This window comes from Sitophilus oryzae, unplaced genomic scaffold (assembly GCF_002938485.1).
Source record: "Sitophilus oryzae breed Bouriz unplaced genomic scaffold, Soryzae_2.0 scaffold_1179_pilon_pilon, whole genome shotgun sequence".
NCBI classification, from domain to species: Eukaryota; Metazoa; Arthropoda; class Insecta; order Coleoptera; family Curculionidae; genus Sitophilus; species Sitophilus oryzae.
In genome coordinates, this window is record NW_022145814.1 from 1119734 (window position 1) to 1144876 (window position 25143).

The 25143-nt window shown below is 30.7% G+C and overlaps 1 protein-coding gene across 1 annotated transcript; it reads right to left on the reverse strand.

The window, feature by feature from the left end:
• Positions 1–23584: 23584 nt before the first annotated feature.
• LOC115891357 lies at positions 23585–24241 on the reverse strand. The gene has a single exon (XM_030911809.1). It carries the CDS (start codon positions 24239–24241, stop codon positions 23585–23587), a length of 657 nt encoding a protein of 218 aa, XP_030767669.1.
• Between the last annotated feature and the right edge of the window lie 902 nt (positions 24242–25143).

Here is a 25143-nt window from a genome sequence, read left to right on the forward strand (position 1 = left end):
TTGTAAAAAATGTCTATACCTATGTGGCGGATTCATCTATCCAAAAAAATCCTTATGGGTTTTTCGCCACTGCACTGCAAGAAAAATCTACAAAATAAAATAGTTATTTTTTGTAAACACTTCTGCGTTAAACCTAAACGGACGCTGCTTGTCAGAAGTTGTGTTTACAGTAATAAAAATTTGCCTAACAAAGAAAAAAATCCTTAACGTTTCGGAAAGTTTTCTCTTTCCGTCGTCGGAAGCAAAAAAATATAAAGAATCAAGAAAAAAACTATTTAAAATATTTAAATTGAACTATTCGAGAACACTTTACTTTTTAAAACAGATACGTCTACAAGAAATCGGTGACGTTCTGTTAAAATGACATTATATTAAGTTAAACTTCAAAATTAACAATTACTACCTGATAATTACTTAATAAGGTAAAACCGAAAAGCCCAAACTTTCTGTATGATTATTTTTAAATTTTACGTATGTTATGTTTATTTATGTAATGTTCTTTAAAATCAAAGAAGCGATTGCCATACATTACGAGCAATACATTTTAAAAATAATCATACATTATAAATTATTATTTATTATTAATAATCATTTACATTTTAAAAATAGTCATACAGAAAGTTTGGGCTTTTTGGTTTTACCTTATTAAGTAATTATCAGGTAGTAATTGTTAATTATGAAGTTTAACTTAATATATTGTCATTTTAACAGAACGTCAACGATTTCTTGAAGACGTATCTGTTTTAAAAAGTAAAGTGTTCTCGAATAGTTCAATTTAAATATTTTAAATAGTTTTTTTCTTGAGTCTTTATATTTTTTTGCTTCCGACGACGGAAAGAGAAAACTTTCCGAAACGTTAAGGATTTTTTTCTTTGTTAGGCAAATTTTTATTACTGTAAACACAACTTCTGACAAGCAGCGTCCGTTTAGGTTTAACGCCAGAAGTGTTTACAAAAAATAACTATTTTATTTTGTAGATTTTTCTTGCAGTGCAGTGGCGAGAAACCCATAAGGATTTTTTTAAATTTTTGCTTAGAACTGAACGAAAAATTGAAATATGCAGTAATATTCAGGGGGTTCTATTTAAAAAAATCAAACTTTTATGTGTCATGACTTTATGACCCTCCCTGTATACTTTTTTTTCTAATTTATTACTCGCTAGTAGATACTTCCTATAACTTTTGTATTTAACATTTTGCGGTACCTTCTATATTTTACCTAATAATCGACCGTTTCCATACATAACAGCGACCCTGTATATCGTTACAGTGTAGTCAGATTGTTAGTTTTAAGAAACTCTTGAAAAAGTATAAAAAATATTCTCATTAAACTGGAAACATCTAAAAACGTGTTTTATTATAATATTAATATAATTAGTCAACACTCAAAAGATTTCTTTTACTTTTTTTTGGAATAAAATTGATTTATGTTGGAAAACTTATTCGGTTCTTAATAATTTGCCGAATCTTTGATGGAGGAAAATTGGCTCTTTTAAAAAAAACTTGGAAACATTTTTCAGACAAATTATGTCAGCTTAACTTGATTCTTACAGCTGAAGAAACAACTTAAATTTCACCTTAATAATGACTTGAACTTGACGTCATCAAGTTGTGGCAATATTTTTGTTTATCACCAGTTTTTTTTTCGTGTTTAGTTTTTTTATGGAGAACCGGTAATATAATTAGTTTGAAACTTTGAATTTTTACATATAGTCACTTGATCCAAATCTCTAAATTATTTTTAGCGTTCCAGTCTTTTCGTTTCATTTTAAATGTGGTAGCATCTTTGATATAAACACATTTTTGAAAAATTTCTTCGTTTTTCATGTTTTTTCTATTTATACTAGTCTATTATCTTTAGTCGAGCTATAAAGTAAATATGCGTAAAATTGACAAAATCATAGTTTTAAATTATGTATTCAGCATATTGATACTTGAAATTTCGAAATTTGGGTTCGAAACTTCTTGCTAACAGCTATTAAATTGAATGATTTGAAGGATATATAGTTTTTTTATTAATGCTTTTTATAAACTTCAAAAAAATAGAGTTAATATAAAACCGTATACTACTCTAGCTTTATAAATTTATGTTTTTTAATTTTAATTAAAAAACGATAATTATATTACCCGGCTGGATAGCTGTGGCCATTAAACCAAAATATTACTGCATCTATATCTGTGACTACTACTAACTGCTACTAACCAACAGTTTCTTCTTCTTTTTTTTGTGTGGTCTGTTTTTGTTTAAATGTTTTGTTATTACATTATGCATGTTGGGGATTTATTTTTAAATTAATGTTAATCGTGAGGATGTAAATAACTAGTAAACTCATAGAATATGTATTTCTTTTGCAGAATCAATATTGTCACTCTAAATTTTACATAGTCAAACTGCCACTCTAAATCGCTGTTTTTTTTAGAGAGATGTCACTTCCCTTGTCATTATTCAATTCGTTATTCGAATTCTCAGCAACAAGGTAAGGAGAATTGTCAGAATGTTGTTAATAAAAGTTTCATCTTAAAATATAATTTCAATCAATCACAATTGTTTATCTCCATAATTTATCGGATTAATAACACAGAAATTACAGCTGAATTACAAACAATTATTCATTATTTATAGTGATTTACAGTAATTTTATTAAATTATACGAATATTCTCGTTGACTATTGGTTTGAAGTAAATATGACAGTGTCCTCCAATGAAACTGCGAGTTACTAACTCTATGTTCTAATTCTGAGCTGGCAAATGAGCTAGACGCTTTACCTAGGTCATTATTCAGAAGCTACAAACCTATCGATGAAAATATGCTTTAATTATTATTATAGTAATTTTCTTAGCCGCGTATGGCACAGATCGTTACCCAGTGTTGCCACCAGTTTATTTTTTATTAGGGTTGATTATCACGAGATAGCGGGGTTAAATTGTTTTACAAAGGGGTAGATCTACCCTCAATGGGGTAGCTGTGGCAACACTGCCGCTATCACTTTTCCTCTTGCTAGCTCGCGCGTCACGGCCGTCTCGCACGAGTCTCACGACCTTGAATTTTTACTCCCAACGCGCGTAAAGAAGTTTTACTTCAAAAATGAAAATTAATAAAAATATAACTTTGTAACATATATTCGATAGCCTGATTATTTGTGTGTTTTGAAAAACATTAAATTCAACAAAATTATGACAACTGTAAACAATACATTTTTAAAGTTATAGGAATACCATGGGAATACCAGAATGCCTAAATAAAAATAACTAAAATGCACTCTTTTGTCAATAATATAGCATAAGGATTTCTTACCAACTTATATCTTACCTACAATATTTGCTGGAACTTTATATGCAAAAATTTCACTAGTCTCGAAATGTTAAATCTCGTCGTATTCTCTGGTGCATGCTTTATGTACACATATTGAGAACATTTTCTACAGTCGAATAGTCGCCTGAAGGAATTTTCTCGGATTTTTATTGTCGACAATTCGTCGTGCTCTCGGGCAAAATTACAGGGATTTTTGGTTGTAGAGGGTGGGCCGAGGATAAAACCGAGATTATTTTCAAGTGTATTAATATTTAAGCAGTTAGAAAAACTAGTTGAATGTGTAGGGTACCTGTTATGGGGCACTTAAGGGCATTTCTGGAATGAAATGACGATATAAAAATACTGCATTAAACTAGTTATACGAGGAAGGTTGAGTGGTCTTTTGCTTTGTTATTGGAACACGACAAATAATAATTTTGCTCGACACGGATCATCATAATTCGGTGCTATATGATAAGCATTTCTTTGTTTTTTATCACTTCGAGGCTCGCCAAATTCTCATATATCCACCTTATGTATATTATAAAACATTTAATTTTTGATGAAATATTAAATTTATTTATGTGCCTTTAGAACTTATTTCTATAGAATAAAGCGATATACAGGGTGGTCCAAATGGTATGGTTGCGATAAGGTAAGGGCATTTCTGGAATAAAATGGCCATATAAAAATACTACATTAAACCAGTTAAACTTTAAACATACTATATACTACTTTATAGTGATTGCAGTGTACTAAGTAGTACCAACTTAGTACCATTATTTTGAAAATAGCATTTTATCAAAAAAATAGGAATTTTGACGGTTGTCGGTCACCCGCCATATTTGTCGGACACTATAAGACCAATAGTTAACCGGACGGGTGGCCGAGAACTACAGTTTTTCGTCCACGAGAACTAAAACAAATCAAGAAGTTAAATGAAAATGAAAGCATTTATCCTATTAACAAAATATAATACGTTTAGATTATAAACATTAAACGAAACATGGACGTAATTTTTTTTAACAAAAATAACACCTACATATACGTCACAGCATTTATATAAATAACAACTCATCAATGACTTTTAATTTAATGTTCAATAATTTTCTTACTGACTGCAATGCCAGCTTCAGTTTTTCTTCAGAATACAGAATAGCTTTCTTGAAACACTTTGGTTGGTTCGATTTTTAACTGTTTGGGATATTTTTCGAGGTGTCATCTGAAAAGACAATTAGCTTATCCACAATAGAATTTTAGTTTTTCATAAAAAATCCACACAAAGAGCACTTAACTATATGATTTGCTTATTTTTTCATTAAAATGAAGACATAATAGGCAAAAATGTCCAAGAATTAAGTCAATCTACCTTTTCTCGGATATCTTTTCACGTGTTTTATAATTGGCACATTTGTGGTATTTTGGTGTACGACACTGATCGCGAGACACTAAATACCGTCGTATGATGATTCTAACAAGGATAGGTAAATTAAAAATCAAATAAGCAGGATAAAGATAAAGATGTTTTCAGCGTAGTAGACCAATTCTCGGACAGGTGTTATTCGTACACACAATAAAAATTCAAAAGTGTCATATTTGTTCTAATACTATAAATTAATATGTATTTACCTTAAAAATATCCCGAAACTAACGCAAAGTCGAATATAAATAACATTACTTACTATTTTCTTCTTAGATATTCTTTAAAAAGTATTTAGTCTAATTCAAGTTGGCGATGCTGTGACTGCGTGATAGAAACTTTTTATTACTGTTAGTTTAGTCTCAACCCCTGAAGAGGTCGCAATTACACAAAGTAGTAGGGAAATAGTGTCCGAAAACAGGTACTGAGTTTGAAGAGTTTAAATTTTCTATTTTACTATTTATTGAATACTTTGTCGCGAAATGTCCGACAACAGGTAGTGTCCGGGTAACAGGTACATCTACCCTATATGCCAGTCGATATAAAAACAGAATTTTAAAATATAATCACTGTTTGTTTAATGGTGGTAGATATTACATTATTATATCTCTGGGTTATCAAGTAGATGTTAAAACTAGATATCCTAAGTTGTTTTGCACATGAGTTGCAGTTATTTAATGCCTCCCTATACCGGCAATTTCGGTAATCGTTAAAAATAAATATACACTAGGCTAGAAGCCAGAAGCCTAATTAGCTAGAACTCAGAAAATGTTTGCCTGAGGCCAATTATTTACCAGCACTGTTGTTGTCACCTTTATTACGATGGTAATAGATCTATTACAATATTTCTTCTATAACACTATTAAACTATTTATAATTATTATTTCTGTTTTCAAGAATCACGTAAATGAATAGATTATTGAAGTAAAACTTCTTTACGCGCGCTGGGAGTTGGGAGTAAAAATTAAAAAGGTAAGGCCAGCCTACACCTTAGAAATACGTAGAAGGGGACGTGAATTTGTGAGCAGTCCACGCGTTTCTCAAAAATATTGATATTTTAATACAAATTTTATGAAAATGAATCAATTTTTTTATTATTTTTTTATTTTACGCGAATAAAATTATTTGTTACACGTAAAAAACTTTTTTTTTCGGCGCGATTTAACATTAGAAAAATTATGAATGCACTATGTGCGTATATTTGAAGTGAAACTTCCCTGGAAACTTCTTACTAAAAGCTACTAAATTGGAGGATTTGAATTACCTACATGTTTGAAATGTTGAAAAAGTAAAAAATTAAAAAAATATTTTTTTACGTGTAACAAATAGTTTTATAAACGTAAAAAACTACTTGTTACACCCAAAAGACTATTTTTTACGCGTAAAAATTTAAAAAACTTTTTTAATTATTGACATTTTGAGAAAAACGCATTCTTCATAAAACATTTTGCTTTTTCTAAAATTGTTAATCCCGTATCCCGTTTATACTTTTCCAAATTTCCATACTGTTTTGGGGAAAATTAAAAAAAAACATGAAAATATAGTTGAAACTAGGGAATATAATAATAAATATAATATAAAATAATAAATAGAGATTCCGCGGGATCAAAGTTGCGGGATTTACCGTGCGGGATCCGCGGGATTGACCCATTACTACTGGGTAACCGAATCGATCTCGATCAGGGTCAAACCGTTTCGTTCCGGGCCGATGAGTCGACGGTCGGAACCCGGGGGATTCCCCTTACGGCTTGGCCATTAAAAATAAATGAAACAAACAGGTTACTTGTTAGATTTCTTTCTGGCGTATGTGCGTAAGTGAAGAAACGCGTTTAACTAGTACCTGTGAACAATTTCATCAAATAAACTGCCGGACATATGTAATTATTAGGACAAGCAAAATTTTAGGGTAAATTTAAAGTTGAATAGGTATCTCTTGAACTAAAAAAGATTTTGGAATGCGGTTTGGACGAGGTCTTAGATGCATCTATTGTGATTAAGATGCTATATGGTTTTCGAAAATATATTTTGCGAATTCTCGTATACAGGGTCTTTTATAAGAGTGTGAAAATTTGATTAAGAATCTTTTTTACCGCAAATTTACAATTTTTAGAAAATCGAAATTTTTACCAAGTACGACTAATCTGTATTGAAATTAGAAAAAACAATTTGATAGGTTTTTTAATTTTTTGTTTTAAGGAAAATACGACGTTTTTTTTAAATATGCATTAGGCATACGTATGGTCCTAAATGGTACAAAAAGCTTTGTACATTCTGCATATGCCAAAAAATGATATAGAGTGTATCGAAAAGCAGATAACCAACACAAGTTAAAAAAAACTTCAACATCAGAATAATATTTTTATTTATAAAATAAGTAGATAAATTATAATAAAATTAAAGTTTATTTAATATTAAATATATTTTTTGAACACCTTGTATACATCGGTCCAAATTTCTGTACAGCTAGTTTAAGATACACGCTATATCAATATATTGTGGGCCTATGCAAAATGTACAATGCCTTTTGTACCATTTAGGAGCAAATGTATGACTATTGTTTACAGTCCCGCAATTTTGCGGATCCGCGGGATTGACTGCTTTAATCCCGCAGGTTTGCGGGATTGAGATTTTGGTGCGGGATTGCATTCCCTAGTTGAAACGTTTTCCAAGTCCAAAAATCAAAAAGCGTTTCTATGGATTTTTATTGATTATATTTTTATAGTTTTTATAGTTATATGCATTTTTATTGATACAATTTTAATTAACGTCATATTTTTTGTTATCTTAAAATGTTAAAGAACCACAAAATTTATGTAGTTCAATGTTATCCGGTTCAATGTGTGATAATAATTTTATCGGAAAATTTGATACTTTAACAGCTGCAAAAAATATGACGTTAATCAAAATTAATAATAACCATTTATCAAAGAATGTAATCTAAATTATATTACCATAGAAACGACTTTTGATTTTTAGAACTTTTCTCTAAAAAGGTATGGAGATTTGGAAAGGAATAAACGGGATTAACCATTGTAGAACAAGCAAAAATTGTCATGAAGAATGCACTTTGCTCAAAATGACAATAATAAAGAAGTTTTTCCTCTTGTAAAGCCAATCCGGGAACATACTGTAGTTACTATAACAATATAAATATCGAAACGTAGTATATCATCAAAAAATACGTTTTTTAGTAAATTGTTGGGTTGTACCATCCGGTATAATTCGAGACGCTAGAGTGAGGGCGTGTTTTGCTCTATTTTAACGTGTGTAAAACGATAAATTTTTACAGGTACGTACGCGTCCGTAATTTATGCTCTTTCTATTTGATGCTCCATTTGCTTGGAAAATAAAGTGACGCCCTTGTTCAGCGAAAACTTATCGAGATAATTCTATTTCGATTTTGCTTAAAATACGTTTCGTAAGATGTTTCAGTTCAATACAATTGCTTTAAAATGTCGTTTTCTTTCGATTGGAGTAAATTTAAGTAATTTAAGTAACGGTTGTGATTTCTATAATATTGAAAAATAATATAACTGTCATGGAACTTGAAAGGGCATAAGTCCAGTTATGTTTCAACGGAAATTATCCCATGTGTAATATAAAATGAAAACAAAACTAAATTAAAATAATACGTACAGTTTACAAATTATAAACAGTATTTTTAAAATAACCAGTAGCTGAAAGTCCAACATTAATCATCTGTTTTCATCTCTGTATTACTTTTTCAATATTTCAAACTACACTTTTTCAAGCATGTCCTCAAATCTCAAAAACCTTGCAATTTCGTAGCTGTTAGTGAGAAGTTCCACTTCAAATATGTGCACATAGTGCATACACATTTTTTTTTGTTTTCAACAAGATATGAAATAATCCCCATTTAATGAGAAGTCGACTTATAGACCTTTCCATTGGCCTCCAAAGATATTAAATTTAACTCGAATTCTCTCTTGATACTTTCGGGTCAGTGATAACCTAACCTAACCAAAATACACCGTTGAGCCACGTTGACTGTCTTTATATTATAATATACTTGTATATAGAGGGCTAAACTATTAATAAATATTACATGGCTGATTTCATATGCTGAAATCTTCCAATATATTAGAAATAAACTAGGTCTATATACTATTATTTCTACTAAATTGAAAAACATAAAAAAATATAAATTATATGTTAACACGAATCATTTTTTGTTTCAGGTAAATGACGTAGAAAATAGGGCTGACAATACATAATACAATGTATATGTGCTGGAATAAGCTCTTGAGAGGTTTGTTGTTTATTTTAAGGCTCCCTTTCACACGCAAACATGTTTGCGCAAATTAGTTTGAACAAACCGATTTGCGCAATAATTTGTGCGCGAAAGAGCAAACATTTTGTTTGTACGTACTAAAATAATTGGTTTGGACAAATCTGTTCTGTTTTGATTTTTGGTTTGCGGTTGGTGCATTTGTTTGTGCGTGAAAGTGCAATTCAAACCGGTTTCTGCAGTTATCATATACAGCACATGCGTAGTTTCAGAAATAATTCTACTTAGTTGACATGCCAAAATACAAGTGGAGAATTTAAGATCTCCGTAGGATCTCCCCGTAGCCATAAACCGCAACATAGCACTAAGCCGTTCATGTGGTGTAATTGCACGTCTCATGACAGTATCTTTAATGATTAGTGTTATTAATGATTGGTGTTATTCAACTTAATAATATAAGATAAGTTTCCTCATCCATTCGCAAATAGTTTCGAAAGTCGTCGGGCTCAATCCTTAATTCTTTTAATAAATTAGTATTGGTGTGAGCCAATAAAGGTCTTTTTTGTAGCCATGATTGAGAAGATTTCTCTTCTTTTCTTTTTCTGTAAAATGAGTTTGTTCTTAATAGCACAAACAGCAAGAACTGCTAGTAGTAGTTCCCTCTCTTTGTCTATATCCATATTATTATTTTTCTTTCACTTTTGTAATATGGATGAATACAAATTAATACGCGAATACAACCACTAGAACTACGCTACACTACCCGATTTGTCCAACAGTTTACAGTACCTATTTTGTGCCAAAATATTTCAGCGTTAAAAGTATAAACATAGACTCCAACAAGTTTGTGATTATGGTGCGATTAAGGGCGCAAACATAGTGAGGCATCTCGATGCGATGCTAGCCGCGCGATGCATCCTACGCGCACTGTTTTAAAACGGCGAATAGGTGCGCCGTTTCACGAATCGCCGTTTTATTAAGCACCAGTTTATGTAATAGTAGTTATTAATTGGTATAGGCTTGGTGCATTTCAATTGATTTCAACAAATTCCTACCGCAGCGCTTCAATGGCAAAAATCAGGAATTATCCCTATCTATTTCACGTCGCCGTCATATATATGTTTATAAAAAAAATTAGGTACCATTTTTTAGATTTTTGTTTGATAACTGATAGTAAAAGCGAACACATTACTATCAGATATCAGTTGATATTTAATAACGGTCAGCAATACATCTCACCTAAATGTTGAGTAAGTTAAAATAAATAGAAGCAATTGAAAAGTTTATTTATATAAACCCTACCAAGCCTTCAGCTCCATCTACGGTAACGTAGATGAAGCAAGCACAATTTAAAAGTTGTTTAGTATTAATAATTAATATCCTTTTTACTATTAGTATAGACATTAATTAGAACATAGGCCAGTAATTCGAATATAAAAATATTAGTACATATATGGAATATAAAGTTAAGACATATATATCTATTTTAAACTTTTATACAATATAACTCGTAATACTATAGCTTTGAGTATTGATTTTTCATGTTTTTTTAACTTTCTTGACAAAAGTTATTAAAAGCCTATTATTCGCAAATCAGAACGGATTATCCCTCTGTTTGCGATAGAATTTGACGTGAGAATAACAACGAAAGCTAAATATTGAATTTAAGGCGGAATTTAAAGTTCCGTAATTTGTTCCCGCTCTAAATAAACTTTCAACAATAAACCTTGTTTAAAGTTAGAGTGGAAAATGTACGAATTTCAGTTTTAAATATCTCTGAAGTACACATACAAACAAAACAGAAAAATGTTTGTTAACAACAGCTATTCTCCCATATACGAGTATTTAGATTTTATTTTATTGGTTTATTGGGCGATAATGTCGATATTTGATAATTCTAAAAATATGACATGTGTTATGCAAATAAGTACTATAAGTATATTTTAAGTTTTGTATCGACGCATATACTATTTTTTGTTGATTATATCGTGTGGCCAACTAAGAATGGACGCCAGCTGTATCTCAGAAACTACTTATCATATTACTTTGAAAACAAATTATCTATAATAAGTAAATAGGCCAAGAGAGATCGTTGGAAATTATTTTCAAGTTTGAAAAATGTCCGCTATACAGGGCGCATCTGTGATGGCCAATCAGGAAACAGGATTGATCTCAGAAGCATGCGAGTGAAGAGGTATTTTAAATACTGCTATTGTAACCAATGGCAAATTTGTAATTTTTTTGATATAGCGTATTTGAAGAACCAATCTTTATTAAACCAACAAACTTTTACAGTTTACAAAGGTTTCTCCTATAACTAAACAACGTATAAATAATTAACTAAATGTAAAGGTACAAGTCTTTTAGTACTAGTAAGATTTTAAATATCACAAATGGAGTAAGCGAGCAATAGGACAACTAAGTAACTTATTACTAAAATATGTTTTTTTATAAAAAGGGAAAAGTATAAAAATGAAGTAAAAACTAGATTGAAACGGACTGAGAAGTTTTAATATATTTTTTAACAATAATTAAAGTGTTTCTTATATCTACTTTAAATTTTTTTGTATTTAATTGTTTTAGGCTGTTAGGTAAATCGTGATACCTATTTATGCCTTTAAATAATAAAGAGTTAGCATCAGTATTATTTCTTGGTCTTAATGGTTCTATTTGACTACGATTCCTAGTATTATGAGTATGTACATTCGTTATTTTGTGTTAAATGTTGTTATTAGATGTCTATCTAATTTTATAGTTATGAATGATTGAGCAAGTTTGTATACGAGTACTATAAATATTTTGCAGGGATCTGATTTTATATTTTTTAAACAGCTGGGAAGTTGGAAAAGTTTTTGGCAAATGGTACATATTTTTAATTGCTTCTTATGGGAGCATTATAGGTTTTAAAAATGTCTTTTTTGTTGAGAACCAGATTTATTGATATATTAGCGAATATATCACAGTTGAAAAAAAAACACGTTATTTACTATATTTTTATGTAATGCGAAAAAAGAGGACAATTCAGTTTAATTGTAAAAAAAGAGACCGGACATCCGGACATACCCCTAGCAAGAGGACATGTCCGGTAAAAAGAGGACGTCTGGTAACCCTAATTGCGCATAATTAGCAGAATCGAATTAATTTTTAGTCCTAACAAAAATCCGAGGACCGCTAGGACCGATTCGGAACCAATAATGAATCGATTCGATGAGATCCGCGAACGCAGAACTTATTAAAAATTCAGAATTTATTCATCCGCGAACGCCACTTTGTAAAGTACGCACGCGAATAGTCCCTGATCCGGTTCGGAATTGGACCCGCGAACAAAGCTAATACTACAACGACACATGTCTGTGCAAATTGATTTTTTTAAGGATGTTATCGCCATGATTAATATTAGAAAAGGCTGAAATTATATGCATGTATAAACTCATCATAATTTTAATCTTAGTAGACATTAGAAATAGAATTACTAATTTCATCACTACTTTTGATACATTATAAACTGGAGGAACATAACTAGAACAACCAGAAGTTAAAAGCAATATCGTTTAACTTTCAAATAAATGATAAGTTTTGCAATTTATTTGAATTTTAAATAAGCAAGCCGCATCTAACAAGACAATAACTCGATACCGGGCACCGTTTTCATTAAAACTCATTTGGCTTCTGAACTAAAACCAGAATTCAAAATTCGGGTGCATCTGTCCCCTGCAGCGTCGGTTCGTTTAACAAGATCAAAATTAAATTAATATCTAGTCTTAGAATCGGCTCTGAATGATATTCTCGACAGCAAGGTCTCGGCGAGAGTAGTTTCCTGTGTTCATACGAGCGAATTGTTCAATTGGAATTTAATGACCTGCTATAATTTCGAGCTTAGCGGAGCAGATAAGTGCGTCAAGTCGGCTCGAAACAATTCGGTTTCGTTTGCACTAAGGTTGACGCTTTTTCATTCGGGCCACCATTGTGAGACGTGGGTCGCCATAATATTGTTTGTCTGTTTTTTATATGTATACAGATTCATTTGGAGGAATGACCTTAGGAAAATATTGTTTTTTTTTATTAAAAAAACCTCTCTTGCTCATTATAACTGGCTAGTGAATTACGGTGTCAGAATATAATATCGTTGCACATAAAAAATAATTACTTAGTTAATAATTAGGATATTACATGTAGCCATCACTTAATGCAAATAATTTTAATACATTGCACATATTTTTTTATTTACCTTCCTATAACTTGTCAAAATGTTCCTCCCAAATAAATATCTTTGCAAATAATCCAGGAATAGTATCATTATACAGTAACATACAGACTACGGATACTCCTTAATCTAAGGTCTAAATATTTTTTTATAAAAGTAGTTAAAACTTAAATATTAACTAGGTATACTATTTGCTATCACATTGTAGTGTAACAACCCAAATTCGTCAACAAAGTTGAAGAGGTAATATTTTGTCCAACTGTATAACAAACAATTTAAATGAAAGAAAGGAACCTACGTTGTGTTAAATATTTTTTTATTATGATTACCTCGGATGCGCCTCGACAGAAGCAATATTTTGGGAAATTTGAGGAGAATAGGTTATGTAAATAAAACGCTAAATTTGTAAATAGCCCTACTTATTTTATTAAATGAAATGAAAGGAGTGCCGTACTCTGTCTGGAATGTTGCCTTCACATGTAAAAGAGCACGGCAGGGAAAACCATGATCACTATTCCAGAGAATCTAACTAATCTGTTCTGAACTTTAATAAAAGAGAAATAATAATATAGAAACTGTCCTCATACCTAGGTTTATAGTTTAATACACTCAAAACATGCCACATTTATATCGTTCAAAACTGAAGAGTTTTTTGTTAGATTAACGGGTCCCCACCCGTAGGTACGAAGTCCCTTGTTGCGGAATCGACGCTAAAGTTGAAGGTTTGGTGCCAATATCTTATAATTTAATAAATTGTAAGTTATTCTATGAGTTATTCTATTTATTGTTTTTGTTTGCCCTTTTGCGAGCTAAGATATTCGCCCATGCACGGTCGAAAATTGTTAGTACACTCAACAAGGCCCTTATTCTCACAAACCACAAACATCGGCACGAAGGAACAGTAAACGATTTTATTTAGATTACTTTTAAACTGAACATATTTACAGCATAAATAGATTCCGTTAAATGCATACACATGTTATATATTGTCTTTGTCAGATCAAATGAATAAGGAAAAGCTTTAGAACAGAATTACAACAAGAAAACAAAATAATATGATTTAGTTACATTAGTAACATTAGTTACATAATGAAAAACTTTTACTTTACCTTTAATAACATTCTTTGTCACAAAACTCAAGAACCAAAATAATATCAATGCGTCTCGAATGGTAGTCTAGAAGCTATTCTCTAACAACTATCACCTCTGTTCGTCGCCTGATTTCCCTCTCCCTAGTTTGTGAATAATATTTTAAAAATCAATAATTTTGTTTATGTGTACAGAGTGTCTTAAAAATGAATGTTTTGAATGTAAATAAATATGTCTATTTTTAAATAGGCGGTTCATCTCAACATATAAAAATGCATGCTTCAATAAAATAGTTTTAGCCTTAAGAGTCTATTACGCTGTACTGTTCGGGTTGCTCTCAGGGGTCGGGTAAAGCGGGTTTGTGGCGGAAGGAAATATATATATTATATTTCAGAAATCTGCCTAAGCACACGGCCATACAGAAAGAGTTTTTAGCGTGGAGCGTCTTTAGCGACTAAAACAAAATAACAGGATTATATAGGAGAGGTCACACCAAAAGCATGTAGCGTTCGGCGTGTCTCGCAAAAAACGCAAATGAAAACAAATCAGTTTGTTTTCTGTAGCGTCTTTAGCGTTTTCTAAGATGAGGCCCCGTCATAGGCGGACGTTATATTTAATAATACAATAAAAATAAATGAAATAGTAGGCATTTTTTTTCATTTTAGGGTATTATCTAAAAATATTTTTATAAAGAACATCTACTGTTTAGGAAGATTCTATTAAATTCAAAAATTTGAAGGAAATGTTTGAAACAGTGTAGTTTAAAATGTTGGAAAAGTAGTAAATTAAAAGAATATTTTCTTATACGCGTAAAAATTAGTTTTTTATACGTAAAAGTGTTTTTTTTTCTGCGTAAAAAAGATTTTTTAACAGAAACAAATAGTTTTTGACGCGTAAAAAATAGTTTTTTACATGTAACAAATAGTTTTTTTACACGTAAAAAAATATTTTTTTGGGGTAAAAGAGTTTTTTACTAGTAACAATTTTTTTACTAGAAAGAAGTTTTTGACGCGTAAAAATTTGTTTTTTTTGCGTGTAACAATTAGTTTTTTACACGTAAAAAATATTTTTTTTGCGTAAGAAATGTTTTCTACCAGAAACAATAAGTTTTTGACGAGTAAAAAAAGAGTTTTTTCCGTGTAACAAATAGATATTTACACGTAACAAATAGTTTTATACGCGTAAAAAATAGTTTTCTACCAGTAACAAATATTTTTATACGCGTAAAAAATAGTTTTTTACGTGTAACAGTTTTATACGCGTAAAATAATAAAAATAGTTTTTTACGCGTAACAAATGTTTTTTTACACGTAATACTTTGACGCGTGTGTCAGGGCCGTCTTACTAGTTCGTATGTCACGGCTTTGAATTTTTACTCCCAGCACGCGTAAAGAAGTTTCACTACAAAATGTTTCATAAATCATGTCCTAAAATTGCATTAGCAACTAGAAATATTTACTATTCTATTATATAATTATAATTACCTATCTATTATATTATATTATAATTATAACAAGTACTAACCACAACACTACAACATTAAAAAAAACTATACACATATAAACTAAAATAAATGGCAAATAATAGTTATTATTTTTACACACACCACTGGCACTAGCAGTAGACTGTGTTTGTCTCCGAATAATGCCCCGGCCCGTCAACAATTCAATCCCCAGCATCTTTTATCTTTGTCTCTTCAACGCTAACGGCGCTGATCTCGCCTATCTCTTTCTCATAGGATTGATTGTTGGACGGGCCGGGAATCCACAAGCTTGCGACGTTACTAATTGACATCTTGATAGAAACTGCGGACCTGCCGCGTCTTTTGCGTGTTTTTAATGGACACAAATCGAAAAAAGAGCCAAAAACGGTAAAATCGCAAAAAGCGCTTGACACGCAAAAAACGCAAAACGCTAAAAACGCTTTCTGTGTGGCCGTGGGCTAAGGCTTAGCCCCATCCTGTTGTGTTAAGCCACACCCAAAATTCCAAACACACGTTCTTTGATTAAGGTTTGCAGAGCTATAAAAGCATTTAATTTGCCATAAAATAGCGAGCAATTTGTTACAAAACTATATAAATTATATATCGCTGTAATCACAAAACTTCAATCTATTTCTGTATTGTAACGGAATTTTAAATAACGTCTTGATTTTCGAGAAAATTTAGTTCAAACATAAGGAATATTTTGTTGATGTTTGACCATCAAAATCTTAAAAATAAAGAAGTTGTCTAAAAATGTGCTACAATACGGATATAGTATAATCCATTTTCTTTAATTTCCTTCTGGGCATTTTTGTAAAAACACCTAGCCAGTTTTACATAAAACGTTAAATGCCGAACGCTTATTTTGCTACTTTTTCGGACTAGTGAAATGGATTATTAATGCAAATAGTTTAATACATCACACATAATTTTATATTTACCTTCCTATAATTTATCAAAATGTTCCTCCCAAACTATTACTTCCAAATAATATCTTTGCAAATATATCTCCTGCAATAGTATCATTATACAGTAACATACAGACTACGAATACTCCATAATCTAAGGTCTAGATATTTTTTAGAAAAGTAGTTAAATATTTAAATATTAATGAGGTATATACTACGGGCAATCACATATTAATAAAATGTATGCTTCAATAACATAGTTTTAGTCTTAACGCCCGATATTACAAGGACAAAGTTTATTTATTCAATATTTTGTTTGCAAATATCACTGTATTGGTTGGTGTAGTACTAATATACTAACAAACTTTTTTATCAGACAAATAGTGTTTCTTTATAATTTTATTTCCTCGAAAACTATTTTTTAGTCGACCAACAGGTATGGTAGGTTATTATTAAGATCGGCAAAAAAAAAGTTATTTTAATTTCACTGAAAAAGAGTTATTTGGGTTATAAATGCTAAGGGGGTATGGGAGAGGGATAAAAATTTTAAAAAATTGTAACTCCAAAATTACAGTAGCTAGCGAAACGAGGTTTTCAATTTAAGATAAGGAATAATATTTGCAACAAAAGTTGTACTAACATCAAAATCAGTCAAAGCCGCAGTTTTTGAGATAAAAAAAAAATTGGAAAAGTTCCTTTACTTTGAAACTAAAAGATCTGCCTACCAACTTTTTATTAACATATTTTAGTATGGGCGGCTATACGTGCCTCCTGGTGCCATTTTTTTTTAATATTTTCGATGTAGATTTTGCCTCTAACAAAATCTATCAAAAAATAGTGGTTATGTCGACAAGTATTTATTTATAATTAAAATATTATTTAATATTTATTAATTTATAATAAATAATTAATATAAAATAATTTAATAAATTATTTGAAATTAAAATCGTTAACTTAAACTAAAGGACGTTTTAATCATCTGCTGATGATGATAACATGGATAGCGAAACGCGAGTCCAGTGCAAAACTAAAAGTGTTGTGGTTTATTGTGGTGATTTAGTATAACACCAAAGGTTCCAACCCCCAATTTGTAATCATGGAATAATTACAATAATAAATATTGTGTTGAAAAAATCTAAAATTCGTATTTTTTAAACTAAATGTGTTCATTACGGAAAAAAAGTCTGTAAATTTAAATTTTAACATCTAATACATTCTATGAGAATGTCAACGGTTACTAAGACATGTCAGCGTAAAAGATCAACATTGCTTTTGATAGAGCTAAATTTGGATATTTCTCTTGGTTTCCGTTGGTTTCTAACACAATAGCATTTTACAAAGAATAACATTTTTAGTTTAGTTTTTTGTTTCAGTGACAATACCCAGCCTATTATAGCATATTTTTCTTTAGTGAAATATATAAGAATGAAGATACATACGTTTATGGGAAATAAATTCTTATGGAAAATCCCATTAGAATTTTTTAACGGCCAAGTATACGACCTCGTGATAATAAAACTTTTTCATCACAGTATAAATTGTAATATTTCAAGATAATACGTTTATACCCTTTGTATTGATACTATCATACTATGATACCATTTGTATTGATAGAATTTCATATTTTAATTTATACCAGTAAATTATTTTATCCAACATAGAACATAAACCACCATATTAAAACAATAGACAATTTTTAAACATTTTCTTCTTTACATAATTTATTATTAAATAGGACATTAAATGATGGAGAATGCATTGATATACCGGGTGCATCTCGAAAGTGGCTCAACTTTTTTTTTCAGATAAAAAAAAAACGAGATTTAGTATATTAGTATATGACATAAATTAGGATTGATTGATGAATTCAACTATTTTTGTTCACTTCCTGTTTCACCGGAAAGGACTACAACTTTTTAAATGGAACCCTCGGTATATTTTTACTTTATTCGATAGAAAATGATACTCTCTTTTGCTTTAAAAAAATCGTATTTTAAATTTCAATCTAGAGTGTCATGAGTGTGTTAAACACTAATTTTTAATCAAGGAGCCGCAGAAAAATAGTTTTGATCATCTAATGTTTTTCGTGTCTTGTCCTGGCCGGTTAAAAGATACGCAAATGGTATTTTTAATATCTCAATTTTTTCAAATGGAACGAAGGTGGCTCATTAGCATATATGGAAAAAGCATTTTTTACGAATAATTTTCGTAAAATTCGTTTATTACTACACACTTGTCTCTAATAGTTTCTGAAAAATAAAATAATTTTTTTTAAAAATGTCCGATTAAATGAATATCTCCGAAACTAAAGTTCCAAAAAAATTCGTAATATATCTAGAAATTCATTTACCCACTAGTAGTTATAAAAAGCATTTTTGGTAAACTCTCTCTCTAATAGTTTCTGAAAAATAAAATTAATTTTTTTAAAAAGGTCCGATTAAATGAATATCTCCGAAACTAAAGTTCCAAAAAATTCGTAATATATCTAGAAATTCATTTACCCACTAGTAGTTATAAAAAGCATTTTTGGTAAACTCTGTCCCTAATAGTTTTTGAAAAATAAAATTAATTTTTTTAAAAATGTCCGATTAAATGAATATCTCCGAAACTAAAGTTCAAAAAAAATTTGTAATATATCTAGAAATTCATTTACCCACTAGTAGTTATAAAAAGCATTTTTGGTAAACTCTGTCTCTAATAGTTTCTAAAAAATAAAATAATTTTTTTAAAAATGTCCGATTAAATGAATATCTCCGAAACTAAAGTTCCAAAAAAATTCGTAATATATCTCAAGTCAATTTGTCGTCGTAAACCGCATGTTATAATTTCAAATAAATCATATGCGAAAATGTCAAAATTTGACATATGAAATAACATTCTATTCAGAGTGTCATTTTCTATCGAATAAAGTAGAAATATACTGAGGGTGCCATTTAAAAATCAAAAGTTGTAGTCATTTACGGTGAAACAGGAAGTGACCAAAAACAATTGAATATGTTAATCAATCCTACTTATGTCATATACTAACATACCAAATCTCGTTTTTATCGTTGAAAAGAGGTTATGTTGTAGGGGTGAGCCACTTTTGAAACGCACCCGGTATATGGGTTTTCGAAAAAATATTCAATGTTATTAGTATAAATAATTAGAAAATTGCAAAGGACTATTAAATCCGCTAAAATATTATAATGAAAAGTATAAATAAGGATGTATGCTTCAGCACATTTTGTTTAACATGACATTGTACAGAAAAATTTTAATATAATAATAATAATAATAATAAATGTCTTTATTTAGTACCCAAGAAAAACAAATACAAAATATCATAATAAAAGATGCGGCGAGATCTAGCACAATGCTACTCCATCTAACCGCACTGTTAAATATAAGCTTAACAACTAAATTCTAAGTCTAAGTTTTTTCGTGAGCAGTAACTAATGACACTAAAAGATTATAGAAAACAATAATATGATAGCAAAGGCGAGCATTAAGTGAACAAACTAAAAACAGAAATAATTATAAGTTATTTTAAAATAATACTCTCGACGAAATTAAATACTTCTCTCATTCACATAATGACGCTTGACAGCCTTCCTGAATGAGCCAACAGAGGGCCTGCATAATACACTATTTGGTAAACCATTAAATATTTTTACAGCAGAATAACTAAATGAGCCTCGAAACTTGGAAGTTCTATGTTTAGGTACAACAAAATTTCGGGAGTTACGCGTTGCCCGACCGTGGATACTATTATTAGTAATTAATTTGTCATATAAGTATTTAGGGAGTTGACTGTGACGAACTTTATAAACAAGGGTAGCTAAGTGAACATTGAATCGTTCGTCCAATGTTAACCAGTTGGACGCCTCTAACAATGGGGTGACATGGTCAAATTTTCTTTTGCCAAAACTAAACTTTAAGCAGGCATTTTGAAGCTTTTGTAGGCTATATCTATTTCTTTGTGTAATGGCTGGCCAGAATAAAACATCACTATAGGAGATCATAGATAACACCAAAGAATTAGTTAACCTTAACTTAATATCAGTAGATAGAATATTTGCATGCATGTAAAGTACTTTTAATTTATAATAAGCTTTTTGCAGGACGCTGGACACATGATTTTCAAATTTAAGTTGGTTATCCAACAATATGCCTAAGTTTTTTTCACAGCTTGAAGGTACAACTAGTGTGCCATCAATAATAACTTCCATACATTGATGATCAGGCATGCCAAATAACAACAATTTGGATTTGCTTCCATTGAGTACCAGCTTGTGAGATTTAGACACCTTTACAATCGTATCAAGATCTGAATTAATATTTCTTAAGGCATTATTGACATTAGATAATTGAAAAGAGTGGTATATTTGGGTGTCATCAGCGTATTGATGAGATTTACAAACAGTTAAAAATTCGCTAAAGTCGCAGGTGTACAAAGAAAATAATAAAGGTCCTAGTATACTACCCTGTGGGACACCCTGGTTGACATCTGTGTACTCAGAAAACGTAAATGCCAGCCGTACTCGTTGTTTCCTATTACTTAAATAATTATTAAAAAGTATAAGAGCGGAATCATGGAGACCAAAATATTTTAGCTTGGTGAGAAGTAAATTATGATCAAGGGTATCAAACGCTTTGCTGTAGTCCAACAGTACAAGTGCAGTCACATTTCCACTGTCTAATGAACGAAAAATATCATCACAAACATGCAAGAGCGCTGTTGTGGTGCCATGCCGCGCTCGAAACCCAGATTGTGTCACGGGTATTATAGAATTATTTAGAACAAATTCATTAAGTTGTGTAAACATAATTCGTTCTAATATTTTAGAGAAAATGGGTAGAATACTTATAGGACGATAATGAGAAAGTTCACTAGGAACGTCATTTTTTGGCACCGGTATTACATCTGCCATTTTCCAGCTTAATGGAAATGTGTTTGAAGAAAGAGCTTTATTAATGATATAAGTTATGTAGGGTGTCAAATATGGAATCAATAAAGTAATCATTTTTATGTCGATGCCATCAGAGCCAACAGAAGATGTTTTAATTGAATATATGATTCTTTCAACTTCAGCTTCATTAACTTCTTCAAATTTAAAAGCATTGTGAACATTTGGATGAATTTTATTAGAATATTTATCTATAAATTGATTATTATTTGTCACTCCTATTTGAGGAATGCTGCTAATGAAAAAAGAATTAAGCTGATCAGCCGCATCAGAGGTCTGGAGCAAGGCAGATGCATCGGAGCTTTTAGAAGTAATGTTAAGGTTATTTAAAGTTTTCCAAAAAGAAGCAGGATCTAGTCTAAATTTATATTCAAGATAAGCTTTTTTTTCGTTCCGTACAGCACTTGTTACCAGATTACGAAGCTGCTTGTATTCATATAGAGAGGTATCAGTTTTAACTTTTATATCTTGTGAGAGCCTTCTGGCAGCTTCATCATAAATTTGATATTATCGGTAATCCAGGGAGGGGGGTTTAGAAAACCTAGATGTTTTAAGTGGTGCATGTATATTAAATACGTCTGTTATATTTTTTTGAAAAAAAGTAATCATCTGATCAATATTAGTCATATTAAATATGTTTTGCCAGTTCACGTTAAAAAGATCATTCACAAAATCTGTAAGAACAAAATGTGAATAATCACGATAAGTGCGATAGGAAATGGGCACACGATTTTTTTGAAGATCTAAATCTGTTAATACTAGATGATGGTCAGATATATTATCCATATTAATAACCTGCACATCTGATATTAGTTTTGGGTTAGATGTAACCAAAACATCAATTAATTTACCCCCGAATTGAGAAATACGAGTGGGCGACTGCACTAATTGCGTTAAATTATATTTATTGAAGAACTGATTAATGGCAGAGCACCCAGGGCTTCCCGCTTCCAACATATCCACATTCAAGTCACCGCCAAACATGACAACATCGCAATCAGGCAAAAAACTAACAATGGCATTCTCCAGATCATCCAGAGAAGATGCCAAATTGGCCATGGGGGGTCGATATAATGTCCCGAAGCAAATAATTTTACCATTTATTTTAGTACGTATCCAAAGTTGTTCCAGGGCACTCTGCTGGGCAGATGTATCGATTACCTGAAATTTTAAAGAATTGACAACATAAAATGCCACTCCGCCACCACGGCCATCTCTGTCTTTGCGAACGAGATTATAGTTATGTATTTTAAAATTGTTGCTACTCAAAGGCTCACTCAACCATGTTTCCGAGAGACCATAAATATCAAACGCCTCTGCCGCCACATAATCAGAAAAACTGTCGAAATCTGAACATAGTGATCTTATATTAAAATGAGAAAAATAAAATTTATTTTTATTACTGCTCGCCGAAGCCATATAAGACGCTAAACAAAAGTAATGTGCACAGAAAATTTAAAAGAGAAATAGATCTACAATAATGAGATATAATTCTCGTTCAGCGAATAAATACGAGCCCATCAGATATTAGATTAAAAAAAAATAAAAATAAATCAAGCATACAACGGTATAATCAAAAACAAGGTAATAAAACAGTACATATCTGATGAACTTATAACGAAGTAAAAATATTCTATCATTATATTGTTTTTTTTAGAATGAGACCATAGAAACAAAAAAGAAATATCTAACATTTTTTGTCGAATAAATTCTCTACAGCGAGAAAAAATGAAAATTTTATAGTTAAAGAATCACAATAGTACTATAGTCCTTTGCAGGTACCTATACGCAGGCAAATATATATATGTATATGTAAAAAAATATTAATTTCGATTAGTTATTAGTAATCATACATTGTAATCGCAAAAAAGAGAGTAAAAATATTCCAAGGTATTAAATATATTCACATTAAATAAATTATAAAAATAGACACCAGTGCTGGTAGAGAAAAAAAAAGGATATGTATTTCGCAAAAAAGCCAACATGGATTTTAAACATTGTCTGCCTCTTTAAACGCTTGTACGCTGTTGCCATCATTAACCAAAATTCTTCCATATGTCGACCATGCGTTTCTCATGCCATATTTCCTTCTTGCTGCCAGCAATACTTGATGTTGCTTTGCTGTCAGGTCCTCGTTAATGTAAATGCCTGTCCCCTTAAGATTTCTTCTGTTATTAAAAACTTCATTGCGTTTTAAGACTGATGTGAATGAAACTATTGTTACTCTTGATTTCCCAATTTCCATTTTACCCATTCTATAAACATTGTTAATTTCTTGCAAACAACATTTCACCCTTACAGCATCATTGAGTAGAGTAAGCATTTTAGACACTAAGTTTTCGTCTGAGCCATCTTCCAAACCAACAACTCTTAAAGAATTTTGTCTGATTTTATATTCGAGGTTATCCATTCTTCCTTCCATCTTTATTATAGACTGTCTATTGGACTGGGTCATACTTTCTATTGTATTAAGTTTCTCCATAATACTCCCAACACTGTTTTCTATTTTTTCAAATCTGTTACTTAAGTTTTCCAACTGATTCTCAATTCTTTGATTCAATTTTGGGACGAGCTTAGTTATTATCGTCTCTAGTTGGTTATCATCATGGGGATTGGACACTGACGCACTTCTAGTTCCTTTACTCATGTTAAATCCAAATGAAGATCTGGCAACCTCGGAATCTCGAAAATATTAACGAAGCAAATATTCAACTAATATAATCAAACCAGGTATTCAACTTTTTTTCTCCCTTAAGTCTGTCAACTTTACCTTCTATTTCTATTCAACTTTCAGGGAACAAACATCAAAACAACCGTTAAAATGCCAACTAAACCGTGAGCTCGTACAAATCGCTGTTTATCTAGCCATAGCCAAGCTTATACTCTATAATATGTTATTCGAATTGGTAATGACCATTTATTTCATCAATCTAGTTAACATCTATCTTTATGAAAAGTTATATAAAAACAGGGTAATGACTGTTTCTCACCATTGCTTATATAATAATTATCGTTGTACTCTATAATCGCAAAAAGAATAGTCCTTACAGTCTTGGAAACAAAAACCGATGATGTTTTCTCTGGCGCGGGCTCCCGTATATAATTTATTTAAAATTGACACAAAAATGTATCAAAAGCTAATAATAAAATTTAGAGAGAGAATGCTACTGATTAAAAAAAATTATATCTTTTTTTACTAAATAACATTAAGTAATTTAGGCCTGAAATTAGGAGTTGGTCCAATAGACATTATCAACGAGTATCACTTAATTGGTTACTAATATTTAATTTTTTTAATATTCTTGAATGGAATATTTTTGGCTTTTAAGATTTTTGTTTACAGTATCCTTATTGGTTATTTGATTTATTTTGTAGTGATATTGGATTACTCGATTTTACGTTTTATAAATATAACATAATATTTACGACTCTATAAAATAGAGTATTTGGCCTTTGTTGACATGTTTTCAGGCAACTGAGGTATGAAGGAGGCCTGAAATATTTTCAATATCACCCTATAGTATGAGAACTGAGAGCTGAGAGCTTTAA

Bases quoted from the DNA above. Each gene is read 5' to 3' on its own strand.
- LOC115891357 (XM_030911809.1), bottom strand. From the start codon at position 24,241: ATGAGTAAAGGAACTAGAAGTGCGTCAGTGTCCAATCCCCATGATGAT.